The sequence below is a fragment of the Montipora foliosa genome, chromosome 1 (assembly GCF_036669935.1).
Source record: "Montipora foliosa isolate CH-2021 chromosome 1, ASM3666993v2, whole genome shotgun sequence".
Lineage (NCBI taxonomy): Eukaryota > Metazoa > Cnidaria > Anthozoa > Scleractinia > Acroporidae > Montipora > Montipora foliosa.
Genome location: NC_090869.1, coordinates 38419116 through 38436615, shown reverse-complemented (window position 1 = coordinate 38436615; position 17500 = coordinate 38419116). Strand labels below are relative to the sequence as shown.

The following is a 17500-nucleotide window of genomic DNA, read 5'->3' as shown; positions in this document are numbered from 1 at the left end:
AGTAAGAGGCCATTAATCAAAGCAATCATAGTTATTTTCCCTTGAGTAAAGAGACTGAATGGCATACAGGAACAACAATATCAACGATGACAACTGTTTTACCTTGGCAGCTCCATGATTGTCCAGTAATAAATGAATTATCACTGAATTATTGAAAAGGCGGGAATATTATCATAGATTTCCAAATGGTGGGAAAATATTAAAGTTTGTTCTTGTTGGTCCCAAGGGGGTACAATGAAGCAGTATTTGTGTAAACAGAAACAAATTAATTCCATTATTCAGCCTATTTATTTCAACTGCAAACATAATTAACACCAGCAATTTTTCAATACCATGACAATGACTTTCTTATGTTGCGTTGAACGTGCCATAAGATTTTCCTGGAAGAAATAAACACGAGGTCTGCAAAAAATTGGTTTTCAATCTGTAAGGGTAGACATGCCATTCGTCTGAATACCGTCACAATTTTTACTGGGTTTTATTTAGGGCTACCAGGAGCTCGTGTCCGGGGGATACGTATCGCTTGCTGCGTTCTCAGTTATAGAGTATTAGGGAGCTTAAGCACGCGCGTTTTTGAGACGCGGACGGCAACCGGAAGAGGACATTTCTCGTACCAGGAGAGTGGTGTCTCCCAGATTTTTATACGAATCATTTGTATTGGAAAAAAGATAGTTAGCAATGTAAATGTGGTTGTGTCATTCCGGCGTTCCGTGTTTAAGTATTCCGGCGTTCCGGGTTTAAGTATTCCGGCGTTCCGTGTTTAAGTATTCCGGCGTTCCATGTTTAAGTATTCCGGCGTTCCGTGTGTAAGTATTCCGGCGTTCCGTGTTTAAATATTCCGGCGTTCCGGCGTTCCAGCATTCCATCATTCCAGCATTCCATGTTTAAGTACTAGCCGGTGGAGCGTGGTTACTCAGTTAAATATGGCGGATCTGCCAGCTTTCACTTTCTGAATCAAGTTGTAGCGACGAAGGCCTGAGGTAACTAAAAAAAACAACTTTAGTCAAATTGAGAGTTTTGGGTTATTTTTTTCGAATTTTGGGGGTCTTAAGGTCTTCGTTTTCGAGTCACCCGACATTTAGGTTTCAAATTCAGCAACATGGCTAAATAAATGTTCTATGTTCAGCGGCGCCGTTTTCAGTCCTCGGTGAAAATGTCTTTTGAAAATAAGGATAGTGTGACATTCTCAGTTAATTATTGAGATGCGGTCCGTCCGTCCGTGACATCATGACTATTAAATTGCAACGCCACTCAACTCTATTTTGAACTTATGACACTGAAATAAGCAAGTTGATTACACGGAAATTGGCGAATTAATATTTCTTCATCTCCAGACATTCGGACACCGGAGGTATGAGGTATTTGTAGTTTCCATTGTCCCTTTACATGCTTTGTTTTGTTCCCTGCCAGGTAGTACATGTCCGCCTGTTATGCTGCCATTCCAACTCAGATCCGTTCCATTTTAATATGTGTTGCGAGTTGCACTGAACTACCGTGAAAGAGTAGAATGGTACGTTGAAAACCCAAAGGGATCTCTTCTAAAGAATTTCGTATTTGACACATTCAGGTTTTGACTCGACCGGATGTATGTTTGACCGCGAGATTTTGCATGAAAAGTGCTCAAAGTAAATTGTTTACTATGGAACACCAATGTGTGACCGATATGCTGAACTTTACTTCATTAGGGAAGAGTTATGTTTTGAAATTGCTGAAAAACTCGGTTGGAAGTTCTCTCACCCAACGGGGAAGCAGCAAGCAGTAGAGGTGATTAATTATTCATTCAAATATTAGGTAAACATGTCAAGTCAATATAAAGACTGTGAAAGGAAGCTAAATGGGATAAGATAATTTCTATTTATTTGTCATATTAACAATTTTATTTTTGGGGTGAATTTGCTTTCATTATCAACCAGATAGTCTTTATTTACGCGAAGGAAACCCGTTTAAGAACTGCATATGCATGTACATTAACATTCGAAGCATTGTCATTCACTGGCAGAATAATGGGCATTTGATAAAGCAATTGACAATCAGTTTGTTAGCGCTATTTGCATCTATAGGCAGTGAGACAACTTTACACGATCAATTACAAACATTTGTCGTCGTAACATTTAACTGTTAAAAGCAAAAATTCAAAGACGCTGAATGAGTCGTTCATCAGTTTTCGCAGTTTACAGATGAGCTAACTCCTTTAAGATTAGCAAATGAGTTACAGTTACCGGCAGTTACCGGCGTGAGTTACAGTCAAGCTACGTCACGCGTGACGCGTGAGATTTGATCTGCGTGCCAGTTTTGAACTTTGCGGATCAGCCAGCTTTCGCTTTGAAACAAGTTGTAGCGAATGAAAGACTTGAACTTCGCTTGAGGTAACTAAAAAAACCAACTGTAGGCCTAGTGTTAGCCAAATTGAGGGTTTTGGGTTACTTTTTTCGAGTTTTCGGGGTCTTAAGTCTTCGTTTTCGAGACACCCGACATTTAGGTTTCAAATTCAGTCGTCGTCGTAACATTTAACTGTTAAAAATGAAAATCCAAAGACGCTGAATGAGTCATTCATCATTTTTCGCATTTTACGCATGAACTAACTCCTTAAAGCCCCTCGGCCCCCCGGCTCCGCCGTGCCTGAATCGTCCGTCATTTATAAAAGTGAAATTGATTTTATCAAACGAGTTGATAAAGGTCGAATAACCACCGTGAAAGATTTGGAAAGCTGACGTTTCGACGCGGTACCACAGTTTATTTATAAAAGTGGTCACGCTGTTTGACACTGTATCAGTTTGTTTGAAGGCAATCATTATCCTTACTTTTCCGACTTGTTTGTAGTCACATTTATTTATTTATTCTTACTGTCACTTTTAATCTCTGCTCTTAATAGTCCGTTCGTCTAATTTTTCAAGATACTGTGTCTACACTTCCTTGTAAAATGTTGCAAAGTCGTTGGTCTTTTTTCCACCCCACTACCTTACCCTTGTTGGTTTTGTCCTGTGGGGTGTTGAAACGTGCTTTTCCGCGAAAAACTTGTAGTTGAGGCCTGTAATGTATTCGTCCGTATTCGCCACCAGGAACTGAAGCTATTGGTATGATTATTTGTCTTGAATTTGAACGGAACGGTAGAGAACTCTTTTTCTGTAGTGCTGATTGACCTTGCGTTTCGAAAGTTGGAGGTATTGGGCCTTCATTTGCGAACAGGTTGGTCTTGTAATTTCCTCTATGTATTTCTGGTCCGTATTTTAATTAAAATAAGCAGCATTAAAACAAAAGAGTATTTTTATTTGGCCTCCATTATAGGACACACAAATGTTATCTTGCTAGGCATTTTCAAGACCAATTCAGATAAAGTGCTTCATCATTGTCTTTGCACTATAAAGAGACAATATATATTTGACGAAGACGGAGATTTGCATTGCGGAAATGAGCACGTTGAGAGTTTAGATCATCGCATTTAAGGCAGCTCAGGGTTTTCGTTTGAGGCCGGACGTTTCATTCGGTTGGTTACCATTTCACGTCCGCTACTTTTACGCTATAAATTTGACATTTGTTGGCTTCCGTTTTTCCTTTTTCTTAATTTTTCGTTTTGGACTTGGTATCATCGCAGGAAGCCAGGGGCTTGAATAAACACAACACAATCGACAATCGATGCTTGCTAAACGGATTCGATCTGTTGTTACGAGATAAGTTAGGTTTTTTTCCTCCAAACTAGAGAATGTAAACAGCATTTCTGAGAATTTTATTTACAGTAATTCATAGGGGACCCAGACGTCCTTGTGGGTTCGCTCCCAAGGCACTTGCAATCGGCCTTATAACAGTTACAACGGAAAATAACCCTGTCAAATCCGGTACGTTGAAAAGCTATCGAAAACCATGTTAAGGAATTTCTGAAAAATTCAGCCTTGAACGGAATCCTCGCAGACACTCACGTCTAAAGGTTTTGGATGGATTTTTTTTTCTAGGGTCACTTCCTGAAGTAGATGCAAGTGGCTCCATCTTTTCATCATGTCATTTACATATATATGCGAAAATGAACTCCCCCAAAAGGACGTGAAATGGCTTGAGACTGAAGCAAGGGATTATTGTGTATCAAATGGAATGGTTTATAAGGATTCCGAAGGAAAACTGCGCCATATTCCCGTCACTCTGTTGCCTTCACCGTTTCCACAAAAGCAATTCACAGCTGCGAAGGAAGTGCAAACGGATTTTAACCTCCTTGTTCACAAAGTATCCCAGGATTACGAATTCACGAAGAAAGCGCTGTCCGGGTAAGACGTAACACTGTGTGTTTTAGTGTAGAATCTAATTTCTTCGATTTCTTTGGTTTTTTCGTTGCAGCGTTCGGTGACAGTGGTTTAACGATTAATCGAATTTTCGATTAATCGCCATCATGACCTTTCGGTTCGATTCACGAATCTTTGATTCCACGTTTCGAATTTGGTTCGATTTTTTGCATATCTTTCCCATTGTAGCCCCCGTGAGTTATTATTTTGTGAAATCAGAATCCGCAACTCTTAGACGTTTGCAGTCTCGTGCAGTCCTTCGTACTCCATTTTGTGTTGCTTGGTAAAACTGTTTCCCTTTTACCACCCCTTGAGGATTTCCAATAGGTCAAACCATGTGCGACACGCTAATTGTCACGTTCTCAAACATGGCGGCGAATGACCAAGCGATTGTGAATCCACGTGCATCTTTTATGTCGGCTGTGTGGAAATATAATGGTTTTCCGGCTAAAGACGGTACAACACACAAGTCTAAAACTATCTGCAAAATTTGCTCAGCAACTTTCAAGTATTGTGCCGGTTGAACTTCAAGCATGAGTGCACATTTAAAACGTCAACACAGCATTGATGAAAAGTTAGAAGTGTTGGACTCAAACTTCACCGGGTGCGAAAAACATTACTGGAACAGGACAGTTAAAATTTCAGGATGTTATGAAGAATCGGTCAGGCAACAGGGCCACGGCGATAGCGAAGTCTATCGGAGTTTTCATTGCAAAGGACATGAGGCCCTACTCAGTTGTGTTTCATGTTTTAAGAACATTAATATTTTGCATAGTCGAATCGAAATCGAAAGCCAATAATCGAGATTGAATCGAATCACAAGGAATATGAATCGTTACCCCCCCCCCCCCTATTCGGTGATTGGCTCAAAAATCTCGCGCCACATCCTAAGCCTATCAAAGAAAAAGCAAAAAGTGCCCGCTCCATATATTTGCTTCGAGATATGATTGTTTTTGTATCTGTTGTAATTGATTTAATTTTGCAGCACTCAAAAGCGGCCCTTATGGACATCGTAATAACGTTTTGACTCGATCCAATTGTTCAAAGCACAGATTACAAAATTTAATTGGATGTGTCGCTAGCCACCTTTCTAAATCTCTCCGAAAGGGAGCATTACTTAAAAATATAACAGAGGCACTAAATTTAGTTAGCGCTAGCGTTTTTTATTATCTTGTTGGGAACACTAATGACACAGCTGTTCCGAAGCAATACTCTGTCCTGCGGTATGGTAGGCTCAATTCCCGCCACTCTCTAGAGTCCCCGAGCGAGGGAGAGAGTGTGAGGTGTGAGGAGCGTGGGCTCCTTTCCCGAAGCAGCGGATTGTAGTCGAGCCTAGAGGTATGGAGACAGAGTCAACTTTAAAATTCGGGTCAGGAGCCCGTTCCTCGAAAGTCCCGGAACTTCACGGGCTATTTTCGGGTGTCACAATTCCCTTTGTAACTCAAGAACAGAGAGGATTAAAGTCGTCAAACTTAACAGTCATTTTTCTTTTTGTTACCTTGAAAACATGTTTAAAAAATCGGCTTTCCAAAAGAAGCGGTTGGCAGTTTCACAAATGGCTTTTCGGTCCCGAAAAGTTATCGGGACTTTCGAGAAACGGGCCCCAGGACACAGCTGGTACAAGGGCTCTCGTGATTGGTTCAAAACATAATAGGCCCAAAAAATCAATCAGCCGAGAAAAAAGTATACTGAATATTGAAAGTGCATTGCATAATGAGCTATCTCTGAAATTTTGAACCCGATATACTAGATCATCCCTTAGCAGTGATTTTTTGAAAATTCGATCTTTTAGAAAAAATGTATGGGATGATTAGCGCCCTTTGCCACCCAAGAATTTATCAGTTTTTGACGGATAGTAACTTGTTCTTTATGAAAGCTCAAAAGGCTTTAAACTGGAAATTTAACTAAGTTGAACAAGTTCTTTGACCTTTTGAAGTCAGTTTGTAAATATCATATTGCCTTCTGGAGCAAACTCGTATGTTCACGAACAAAATGTAAACAATAAAGTCGGCAAAGATTCCCAAACAGAAACGCCATAAACTCTGAAGGTTAAAAAAATCTTCGCAGTTGTAAAGAGTTTGTTATTTCTTCCATTGCCACAGAACAATCGCTGCTGATCCCTTCACATCAAAACTCTTTGACATTTATGATATGGTGTGGCAACAGGAAAATGTTCAGGTAGGTTTTCGATATTTTCTTCACGCGGTGAGGCCAAAAGGCGGATTTACAGTTTGCGAAATGGCACGAAGCATGGTTTACGGGATAGAGTATGTTATGTATGAAAAACAACTTGAAGAAATAAATTCAGTCAAATTGGAAAGTTTTAAATTGTAGAGAGTGTTCCCCATAACTGTAAGTACGACTGCGGCCCTAGAGGCATCGACAGAGGTCACTAATGACTTGTAATATAAGTAGAAAAAAAAAAGAGAAATCATGCATGTGCGGCAAGCATCAATTTAGTACATTCATTCCCGTCAGCAGCAGCAAAAAAAAAAAAAACAACAACAACGTGAAATCGTCAAATTGAGATTTTGAAGACAACGTGATCATACAGTGGACAATTTCCCATTCCCTGTGTTTACTGTAATGGCTTTCCTTCAAATTCAGTCGTAGCCTACCACGTCATCATTGAGCGCGAACAGGATTTTATACTCGAAAAGTAGTCACTTAGTTCTTTATCATCAAGTGACGTTTTCGATGGGTGTACCGTCGTCTTTGTTCAAGGGCTCGTAAATAACAGCCTAAAAACCTGAAAGTAATCTTAAAGATTTTTGATAAGACATTGTGATGGTGTTCAACATAAAAAAATGAATAAAAAGCAACCTACATTATACCTCATATTCAGTTTGAAAGACTCTATAGTTGTTAAAGGGGCTAGGTCACGCAATTTTAGGCAATTTCAGCACTGATCGAATGCTCATAGAATTGACGAAAATATCAAAATAACTTTTCAAAACTATAGAAGAACTCTAACAAAACACAGGGAAGCCAAGAAGGGACATGGATGGACAAAACTGGAGAGGATTGAAATCGATTGAATTTGGGTAAATTTGAAAAACGTCGGCCCACCTTTTTTCAAATTTATATCAGTCTATATCAAAATGTTATTTACACAGCTGGAAAATCATTCTCAGTTGTTATGAGGCCGTGATTTTGTAAATGAAAGACTCTTGCTCTGCCAATTTGACGTTTAGAGCTCATAATTAACAAAATTAAACAAAATTACCAAAAATACCGTGACCTAGCCCCTTTAATATTGCCTTTGCCAAACAAGAAGGGATTCGATGATGTGATTGTTCCAAATGATTTTAAAATTTGCTCTTGTTCTTTGTTTCAGCCAATTTCACTGGGCATCTTTCGCTCAGATTACTTGATCGACACCGCAGGCGGGTTGCACGACCGCTGTTCAGACATTTGCTATGAGCCTGCATTAAGACCAGACAATGCAGGCTCAATCTCCATAAAACAAGTCGAAATGAACACCATATCTCTTGGTGGAATTACGTTTTCTTGTTTTGTTCCAAATATGCACAGGTAAATTAGCAACCGCGCTATGCGCTGAGCGCGTTGTTGAAGGACTGAGTTCAAATCCTCTATCCTTGTATTTTCCCCTGATTATATCACTGGTTTTCTTTCACATTTTAAACGAAACTAAAGAAATTGTTGACATAACAATAGATTTCATTTCCCGGTAGATTAGTGGGATGGCTACCTTGCCAAGAAAACAAAAAAATGGTCTAACTGAATGATGGAAATGGTGTCTCAAGTGTTTCCTATCGTGTGTGGTTGGCCACGCCCTAGTCTCAAAGAACCAAAGTATTTTACACACACCCGCACACACACGTAATGTTCAGGAACTGCAGTGAATGCCTTTCTTCTTTCCTCATAGATATCTTTTGCAGTTGATCGGTCAACAGGGGAGCAAGGTATTTCTGTCGTGAGTTTCTCCCGAGTTATCTCCGGCGCTCATCTTGTCCTTGCGATTAAAGAGAACCTCCAGTCCAAAACAAAATATCCTTAAAATAACCACTACAGTCAAATTTATATGAGGATTTTTCAAAGAAAAACGGTTGCATTCGAAATCAGTAGGTTTTAGAATTGCTTATTTTTTGAAGTTCTGACATATTACGGCTGCATTATTGTTATTATACAAAAGCTAGTTGTGTCAGAACAATATAGCTTGCGTAGGCTAGAACAATATGGCAACCTTCAGATTCAGGATGGCGACGCCCAGAAAATATGAAAGTGAAAGAGGGGGGTCTTAACTTTTTCAGAAAACAAACACTTTCTTTAAAAAAAAAAATGAACAAGTTTGTTAATTAACAAACCGTGATTATCTCCTCTGGTTTAAACCGTGATTTTTTGGTAAGATTGGAGGTTCCTTTAACATTAACTTTTGATTACGTGATTTCCAGCCTCGGCGGTTAGGCTTTGTCAAAAATTTAAAAAGATTATTCTTGAAGAAGAAGCCGAATTACCTTTGTTATGCTTTCTCACGTGAGCTTCTTATTTTGAAAGGTGCCACCAAATAACGCATTAGACGAGGCAGCTGGCGGGCTTATCAAGGCCTGGGAACTATACGGATCTGAAAGGTTGTAAAGGGCCTCTTTAATAGGCATTTTCGAGTTGCTGTTGCCTCTGGTTCAAAACGAGTCTTAGTGCTAAACCATTCAAATGATAATTAGTTTGATTTCCATAAAAATACACCACGCATTTCCTGGTTGTGCGCCAGGACTCGCTTTGAAACCGAGGCAAACAGCAACTCGGAAATGGGCAAGTAGTTTCTTTCTTTTGGTTTTCGTTTATGCTGATTGCTATTTGCTTTTATTTCATTACAGCGCTGTCATCATGTTTGTTGTTGAAGACAATGAAGTAAATATTTGTGATCAAAGGATTCTGGAATATCGTATAAAAGAGAGGTATCAAGGGCTACGTATTTTGTTGTCATAGTGATGTTGCTGGCTTATTACCACCCTCGTTATCATTTTTGGGACCGTTTTCTAATAATTTTGGTGAATTTGAAGAAATGATCCTCGCACTAACGTTAACAATTGAAGTGCGAAGATTTGTTTTCATTGACATGTAAAGTGAACTAATTACCATCACAAAAACTTCGCACTTAGACTCGCTTTGAAGAAGAGGCAGACATGAACTCGGAAATGACCTATTGTCTCGCACCGATACAATGCGCTCCATGTATCAAGATTTCTGAGGGTCTCACTGAAGAAATACCTCATTTCTAAGATTTGCAGACTTCGTTAATTTACAGCTTTCGCTTTTTATATTTCAGAAACCCTGTGGTAAGAGTGATTAGACGAAGCCTTACCACCATTTATAATGAAAGTCAAACAGATCACAAGAAGTGTTTGCTTGTGTAAGTTGGTCCTGTTTGGTTCATCGACACATATTTCAGCCCTTTTGTTTTCTGTCTTACATTCGCTGTCACAAAACAGTCTTCGCACTCAAGAGATGATCTCTTGTTGCACTATATCTAAGTTTACAGTACTTATTTAATTAAGATATAACGATGATTTCACGTTGTTCTAGACAAACGCTGTTCATGTTATCACTCGCCCCTCATTAATCTGCAACTGGAAAGTGTAAGTTTTTTTAGTTTTCCCGCCTCAGTGTCATTTAATTTCGTTCCACCCTCAAGTTAGCTCCATGTTTGTAAGTCGTTTTCATCTATTTTTCTGCAACCTTTTTGTCAGGGACTTACCAAACCTCTGGGATTGAATCAAATATATTGTTGCAATTGTCGCAAGTATGTTGGTGAAGATTCAAATCCCCCTTTCCACTTTATACGATATGCACAGACTACACGATGTTCATTCCCGAAAACATCACTGTCCACGGATTCAACAGATAGAATCAGCTCTGTAGGCAACCATCCCCTGGCGTGCACATTAGTTGTAAAAACTTGCTCAGATGTTATGTATTGGCTCGTGGAGTTGTCAAGAAAAGCGATCAGGGACTCGTTCTCAGTTTCCGTGGTGAAGTGGATGGATGTTTGTCGACTGTGAAATTGTTTCAGAAAACAGTCGACGTTGTCTCGTTTCAGGATAGTGAAGGTATCGGTTCTCCACAGTGAGGCGATGTACTACATCTGTTCATTGCTAGCTAATTTGCAGTGTTTTCTTTTCTTACTAAAACAGAGATGGTATGGAAGTTGCAGTGGCTTATTTCAGATCAGGTTACATGCCAAAACACTTCCCGACGGAGAAGGTGGGCATATTTTTTTCGACCATCCGGTCCCATGGATCAATTCTGTCACTTATGTCCCGAAATGCACATTGGTGCAGGCCCAATTTTGATATCGCAACACGAAGTGTTCCTTCTAAGTCTAAGTTTTACTATCTATTTCCAACAATGAGGTGAGGGTAAAGATAAGCGTTATTTTTAGCTTTGGGTAAATGCAGCAGTTAATCTTTACTTAAAGAGCAGCATTTGGGGGACACTTTGTGGCTTTAATTGTCTTTATTAAATGTTCCAGGCTGCCTGGTCTTTTTAGCCCTTATGGTTATTCCAGGCAGCTCGACCTGAGTTTTTTTTTTTGTTGCAATAATTTTATCGGTGCAAATGAAGGTTGTTGTTGTTCAGGCTCGGTCGGATATTGCGTTTCTAGCTTTCTGATTGGTTCACTCAATCTTGGTTATCAGCTCATACCGTATGACCTAATATGGAAACTGATTGGCTTTAATCAAGTTGCAAGTGTCCAAGCTGAGTCAGAATTTAATAGAATTGAATAAAACCATTATTCCATTCGCACTTGTTGGATATGAGACTGGTTATAGCCAACTCATATCCAACGCCCTCTCATGGATTGTCAAGTATTCCGACACGAGTGATTTTGAAGGTGGGGAGAAGAGCAAAGGGACACTTCGTGACGCTTATTGAAAACTGCGTGCATGTAATTACTTGCTTGTCAGGACATATCTGTTCATTGACGCATAAATTAGCTTAATCATTTTGTGAAACTTTTATCAAAACACCTTTTCACTTGAAGATAGCTTTCAGTTTTGCTTGATAAAGTGGGTCTGGACGCAGCTATTACAAGGATTGATTGGTTGAGAAAACAATAGGCATAATAAAATATACAACAGAAACAATGGATCCGAATCCAAAACACGATGGAGCTACATCTGCTACATAATACACCGGTCCAATGAAATTCATTAAGACCCTGTCCACACTAATGCGTTTTTGTTTAAAACGCGTATATTTCTGTCCACACTGAAACGTTGAGCGTATTCATCAAAACCGTATCGATTTGGAAAAGCTCTCGAAAGTGGATACAAATGAAAACGCATCGAAATGAAAACGATGACGTCATCCGCACCACGTTAGTTGTACTCAGGCTTTGAAAACATGATGAAAGCATGCTTTACCCGATGTTACGAGCAAAGCTTATTTTGTTTGTGGCGTAACCTTGCTCTATTCACTCTCATCAGGGCTTGACGCTAACGGTAGCCAACTAGCCACAGACTAGTGAAATTTCAATTTTAGCTAGTAGATTTTGAGCTTCCACTAGCCATTGGGGCTAGTAAATATTATGAAGCAGCGAAGTTCTGGACGAAAACAAAATGAAAATTATTTCTTATGAATAAGGCAAAAGGAGAGAATAGCAACTAACAACAGAAACTGTGAGCGGATTCTATGGAATTTACTGCCTTAGAAAATGATAAGTTGAAAAAAAGACTGACGGGAAAACCAACGCAGATTATAGTTTCCTCACGCCACGTTACGAACGATTAATCACGTGCATGTGAAATCATGCGGAGCTTCTCGGCTGCTGTTTCCATAGACTTAACTATTATAGATTGTGATGTGAAGTGCTAGTTTTCTACCCATATGAACCACGTGAGCGTTAGCCCTATTGATGGAGAAAAACTCTGACCAGGGTGGGAATTGAACCCATGACCTTCGGGTTAGATCACCGCTGCTCTACCGACTGAGCTACAAGGTCAGACGGGAGGAGGTCGTGGGAATTCAAGATGTCGATGTCACGGCAATGAATATCTACATCTACATCTACATGTTCCAGCACTCGGCAAAGTCCCTTTTTGACTTGTGGCTGTTTCTGCTTAGGTGGCCTCATACACCACGAGCCTTTTTAGAGACATCACCGCCAAGCCGGCCACTTCTGCTGGAGAGAACAGGACAGCCATAGCACCGGGGACTTTATCCCCTACTCTTCTCGAATAGTGCTTGGGTTCTTTAACGTCCCACAGGGAACTTATGAACATAGAAGATATTTGTGAGACGGGACCTACGGTTTATAGTCCTTATCCGAGAAGACTGGAAAGTCTAACCATTTGCAGATAAAATTACAAAGGCAGCACTTTCTCCTCAGTTATTTTAAGTTCTAACCCGCGACCTCCCGCGTGACAGCCCGACGCTCAATCAGTGTGAGCCACCGGTGCGCGGTAGATGTACAAGTACAAGGAAGGGTTACGTTTTCTCAAACGTTGGCCGTGTAACACTTATATTTCAACAGACTTAACTATTGTAAAGTGTGATGTGAAGTGCTAGTTTTCTACCCATATGAACCATGTGAGCGATAGCCCTTCTGATGGAAATGGGCCCACACAAGGACTGAGAAAAAAGGCTGACCAGGATGGGAATTGAACCCACGACCTTCGGGTTAGATCATATGAGAATATTTACTAAAAGCGCGAGTTGTGTTTGCAAATGTGGAATCTTTTTTGTGATAGTTTTTACAAATGAATGAAACTGCGCATGGCGAGAATGGCTGGTGCAAATTTAGATTTTGCCGTAGTGAAACCAGACCTGATACTAGCCACTAGGCTAGTGAGCTAAAAGAATCTTCTCGAGCCCTTCTCATCTTGGTTTTTCATAGAAGAAGAAAAAGTGTTGTTTTCAAGATCTTCTCATTTATAGTGCTGGAGCAGGAACATCGTATCGAAGGTCGAGAAGGTTTTTGAACAAAACAAGCGAGCCAAATCGAAATTGTTTACAGTTTTCAAACTCGCACTGGCGGGAAATGCCGAAAACATTGCAGCCATATCTCTTTCGAGCATGCACATATTCTTCAAGCTACGACGTTTTCGAGCGTTTTAGTGCGAGCAGCTGAAAACACTGCGAAAACGGTAGAGCGAAAGCGGAACGATCGAAGAATTTTCGATAAAACCGAAACCGCGGATACTTTTGAAAGCGCATTGGTGTGGACGGGATCTTAATTCCTTATCTTTCGCAACCCAGTGTCCTTAGCATTCATTTAGAGTGTCTATTCAAGCTAAATACCGATGCAACCTTTGGAGTACAGCTCGACGGCTATCCCTAATCGTTCTTCTTGACACCAGTACATTTGCGTAGAGTTTACTTCAAACTGTGCCTAATTCCGAGGCTATTGTGTTTAAGTTGATAAGCTGAAAATGTAGCAAGTGCCGCTACGTTTTGCATTTTTTTTTCTGTTAATTGTTTAGCAACTTCGTTGTCATTGGAGGTCGGCCTTCATGGGGGACAACCAAGAAGTTGTGCATTGTGTGGCACGGTGTGACGTCAATCGTTGAGTGGATTTTTAACCTCGAATTCGGGCCCCTGTCTCTTTTCCTTCGTCTTGAACAAAAAATGAGGACCCGGAGACGAGATTGGCGTATTCAATTATTCAACAGGGAATAAACGTCATTCGTTTAATACTTTAAAATTTCTGGACCGATGAAATTGTTTTGTCGGCTAATCCAATCAAGAACGGAGAGAGAGATATGATTGCTTATACCAATACTTTTGTCTTTATGTCACAGGAATGGTCTTCCCGACTAACAATAGAATTGTCCCGCTGTATTAAATGTCCAACAGTGGCGCATCAGTTAATGGGAACAAAGAAAATGCAGCAAGTATTAGCTAGACCCGGAATCTTAGAAAGGTTAAAATTGAATTAAAGTTCACAGAGAATTCATGCCTCAAAAACAGAGGAGACCACTTTTGATGCCTGTTTTTGTTACAGGTTCCTACCCGATAAAGATTCCGTCAACAGAGTGAGAAAAACATTCACTGGTTTATATACTCTTGATCCGGTAATTATATTATCGTTATCAAGTCTTCCGTCAAAGTCTATTGTATCTTTTAAAGGCTTCTTTTGAAACACCAGGGTAGGGAGCACTGTGGACTGACAAAAATATAGCAAAGTCTCCCAACTCACCGAATTATGAGATATACTAGTCTTTCGCTGCATGGAATAGACCTTATTCATAAATGGCACCTGTTTATTTATTCCTTTGCTAATGTGCAAATTAGCCTACCAAGCCTCAATTTAGAGCAAGAAATCTTTTCAGTTCGCTTTATGGTATCGAGACTTGGTAGGCTAATTTAGAATTGTGAAATTGACCGCCATTTATGAGTAAGGTCCATATCTTCACTTTAATCGCCGACTACATCAGTTAATGCACATGATTGTAGCATGTATTTACAGAATTGACTGCTCAGGTTAGTTAAAAAGGTTTACACCTTACAAATGCGCAAAATACAGCCCGAAAGAAATAGAAAGAAATATCAACAAAAAAGATACAAAATGTTCAACGAAATAGGACATTCCAGGACGAGAACGAACTAGGAAAGTATCTAAGTTTTGGAACGAACTAGCAGTAACAGTAACGAAAAAGACGTGTTGCGAACTGAAATAACGATATATATTGTAGCTGTAGCAGCGATAAAACAAATGAAATTTATGCGATAAAAAAGGTAACACAAATAAGTAGGATAACATACGAAAGATTGAGTAACCAAGCATCGCTATGGCGCTAAAGAAAAGGAATGCCCATGACAAGAACGCATAATTACCACATAGATACAAAAAAAGGAATTGGAATTCTTTTTTAGGGTATCTCCACTCCAACAAATTTTATTTTTCAAAGAAAGCGTGTGTATAAGAAACACATGAATTTCAGAATTACTTGCTATTTTTTTCTCGAATTTCACGGGAGCCGCCGTTTTGAATAACTGTGACATGACTGTCAGTCAGTGTACCAGCCAGTCAGCTAGCCTATCACACTCTCTGTCTGTCTGTCTGTTGATCTGTTCGACTTGAATCTGTCTTATGGCCTGTCAGCTTGACGAGCCCGAATCGTCTCGCTAAATGGCGATAACTCTCTGGCCACTGGCAGTTCTACATAACTTGTAGTACACGGACAGTGAAAAAAACAATCATGGCATTTGTTTGCAGCGATAATCATGTTTTGCTTTTTGAATGCAGGGTCAAGAAGGGGATCATAACATGGAATGCTGCCTTAAAATGGTTGACAAATGCGTTCTCAAACCTCAGAGAGAAGGTGGAGGTTAGTAAATCTTCCCTTTTTACAACTGTGTTTATTCTCTGTTTATCTCAGAATTGATTTTTGTCGTTTTGAGGTGACGAGGCAGTTGCAGACAGTTAGGCTTCGGTCAACTGAACATTCTTCACAGGGCTTTTACCCCGGGAAGAGAGTTGGCTCCCGCCCTCCCCGGCGCGGGAAAAGCTCTCGCAACAAGGTTAGGCCTTGATCATGAGACGGGAGGTCAGGGCTCGTTTAATCGGTTTTGAGTCAATTATGTTGCCCCCGAGGAGTTTTTCACCGTACGAGGTTGACCACAAAATTTAGACCGCTTTAGAAAAAATCGATTTCCTTTTTTGTGTATACTGCTATAATTTAAAGAGAAAACAAGCACCCTAGTTGCTAGAGGAGTGGACTGTACTTTGCACTGGACAAATCTTCATGCCGTGGACAACTGAAGTAAAAGTTACAAATATCATCGCCGTTAGACAAGCACCATAAGAAGCTGCAAACAAGCCTGAAAAAATCAAGGCTTTAACGGGATTTGAATCCATGAATGTGAGATTGTGCTGCACTTGCTCTGCCAACTGAGCTATCAAGCTATTGTACCTGAGCCGCGGGGCTGGCCGATTTTGATTTTAAGTTGTATCCCACTAAGGGTGAATGTCGATGACTGAATTGGTTTTAAGCGATTCATTCCATGGATAGCACCTTTTAAACAACCAAGGCCCAGGGCATATGAAGGTTAAATGGAACAGAGAATTCGGTGCAAAGAATGGTCCGGTTTCCAATTCGCTGGGACTGCTGGATGGAAGGATAAAGTTCCTTTGTACAAGATTGAAGGAAATCATCAGAAATACCATTAGGAGGTGTTAACAACGCATAAAAAACAACATTTCCAGAAGATTTGATGCGAGGTTTGAAATTTTCTTAAGCGATCTTTGTGAATTTAAAATTACACCTCTTTTAAGAGGTTAAACAGTAAGAGCTTAACTGTTGTTTCCCCAATGAAGGTCGCGACATCGTGTCTCTGTCCCGTCTTGCGCTTAATTCACTGTTAATTTCCCGTTACCCTTTGCCCATTTGCCACCTTGGGTATATGTAAACTGTAAGCACCTTTTTCTTTAAATTCAAACGTAGGCAATAACATGTATGGGGAAGATATACGTCACACGTTGCTTAGCGAACCAAAGAGCAGGTCACAGTATATACTGATGGATCGTCTCCAGCCAGAAATCAACAGTAACTTTATTGTGCGACACGAGTTTACGAGTATTGATTCAAGTAACGTCGTTCCTGAACTTGGAATCATGGGTGTTTTTATCAGGTAACCCAAGATGGTATGATTCTAGTGTGATCAATAGACTCTTCAGCTGTTTTTAATTCTTTCTTAAAATTCATCATCTTTTTCATTACAATTTCGAGACTGCCACCTTTTGACATTTCAAGGGAAATACTATCAGCCAATCTCGTACCCAGAGTCCTCGACCTCTTTAGTCAGTGGGCGGCCGCCTGGAGACAGCCCGCTGACAAAAGAGCCTGAGGACTCTGTTTAGGAGATTGGCAGAAAACGGGACCAGTATCAACTAAACCTGGCTTTATTGGCTTTACTCCTTAGTGGTAGAACATTTGAAGGTTAAGTTCATGAATTCGAGTCCTGTTCGGAATAATCGAATGTTCTTCTGATTAAATCTCCTCGCTTTTCGGTGTTGTTGAGTGGCAAACTTCCGTTTTCACTGGAAGGAAATCAATGCGTAAACTATAAAATCTTTTCCCTTCATTTCCATAGGTGGGCATCTCTCTCATCGCTTTCTATGATGGAGAGCACGTTCCCGAAATTTTTATCCTGTGATAAAATATGCGAGGGCTTAATTAACATCTAATGCTTGCTTTCAGTTGTGGAGATGAAATATTGTTAAACAAAGAGAGTGGCTATCTTGTCAGGACAAAATCAACCGAGCA

At 40.1% G+C, this 17500-nt stretch overlaps 1 protein-coding gene across 8 annotated transcripts in view; it reads left to right on the top strand.

Annotated features, from left to right (window-relative positions):
• The first annotated feature begins 911 nt into the window (after positions 1-911).
• The window catches only part of LOC137997814 (glutathione synthetase-like), a 17512-nt gene continuing 923 nt past the window's right edge, over positions 912-17500 (top strand). The window contains exons 1-16 of one of the 8 annotated variants that reach the window (XM_068844080.1): positions 912-980; positions 1411-1510; positions 1686-1764; positions 3948-4253; positions 6371-6446; positions 7606-7802; positions 8158-8194; positions 8787-8860; positions 9107-9187; positions 9559-9642; positions 10424-10493; positions 14033-14154; positions 14236-14305; positions 15481-15562; positions 16679-16865; positions 17435-17500. The exon at positions 17435-17500 is cut by the window's right edge and continues 923 nt beyond it. In XM_068844080.1, the coding sequence (XP_068700181.1) occupies positions 3991-4253; positions 6371-6446; positions 7606-7802; positions 8158-8194; positions 8787-8860; positions 9107-9187; positions 9559-9642; positions 10424-10493; positions 14033-14154; positions 14236-14305; positions 15481-15562; positions 16679-16865; positions 17435-17500 (1409 nt within the window). In that variant the 5' untranslated portion in view covers positions 912-980; positions 1411-1510; positions 1686-1764; positions 3948-3990. Of the gene's footprint in view, positions 981-1211; positions 1359-1410; positions 1511-1685; positions 1765-2248; positions 2367-3006; positions 3187-3947; positions 4254-6370; positions 6447-7605; positions 7803-8157; positions 8195-8786; positions 8861-9106; positions 9188-9558; positions 9643-10423; positions 10494-14032; positions 14155-14235; positions 14306-15480; positions 15563-16678; positions 16866-17434 lie in introns of those variants that run through there. The other 7 variants (XM_068844085.1, XM_068844093.1, XM_068844137.1 and 4 more) reach the window with 7 other exon arrangements.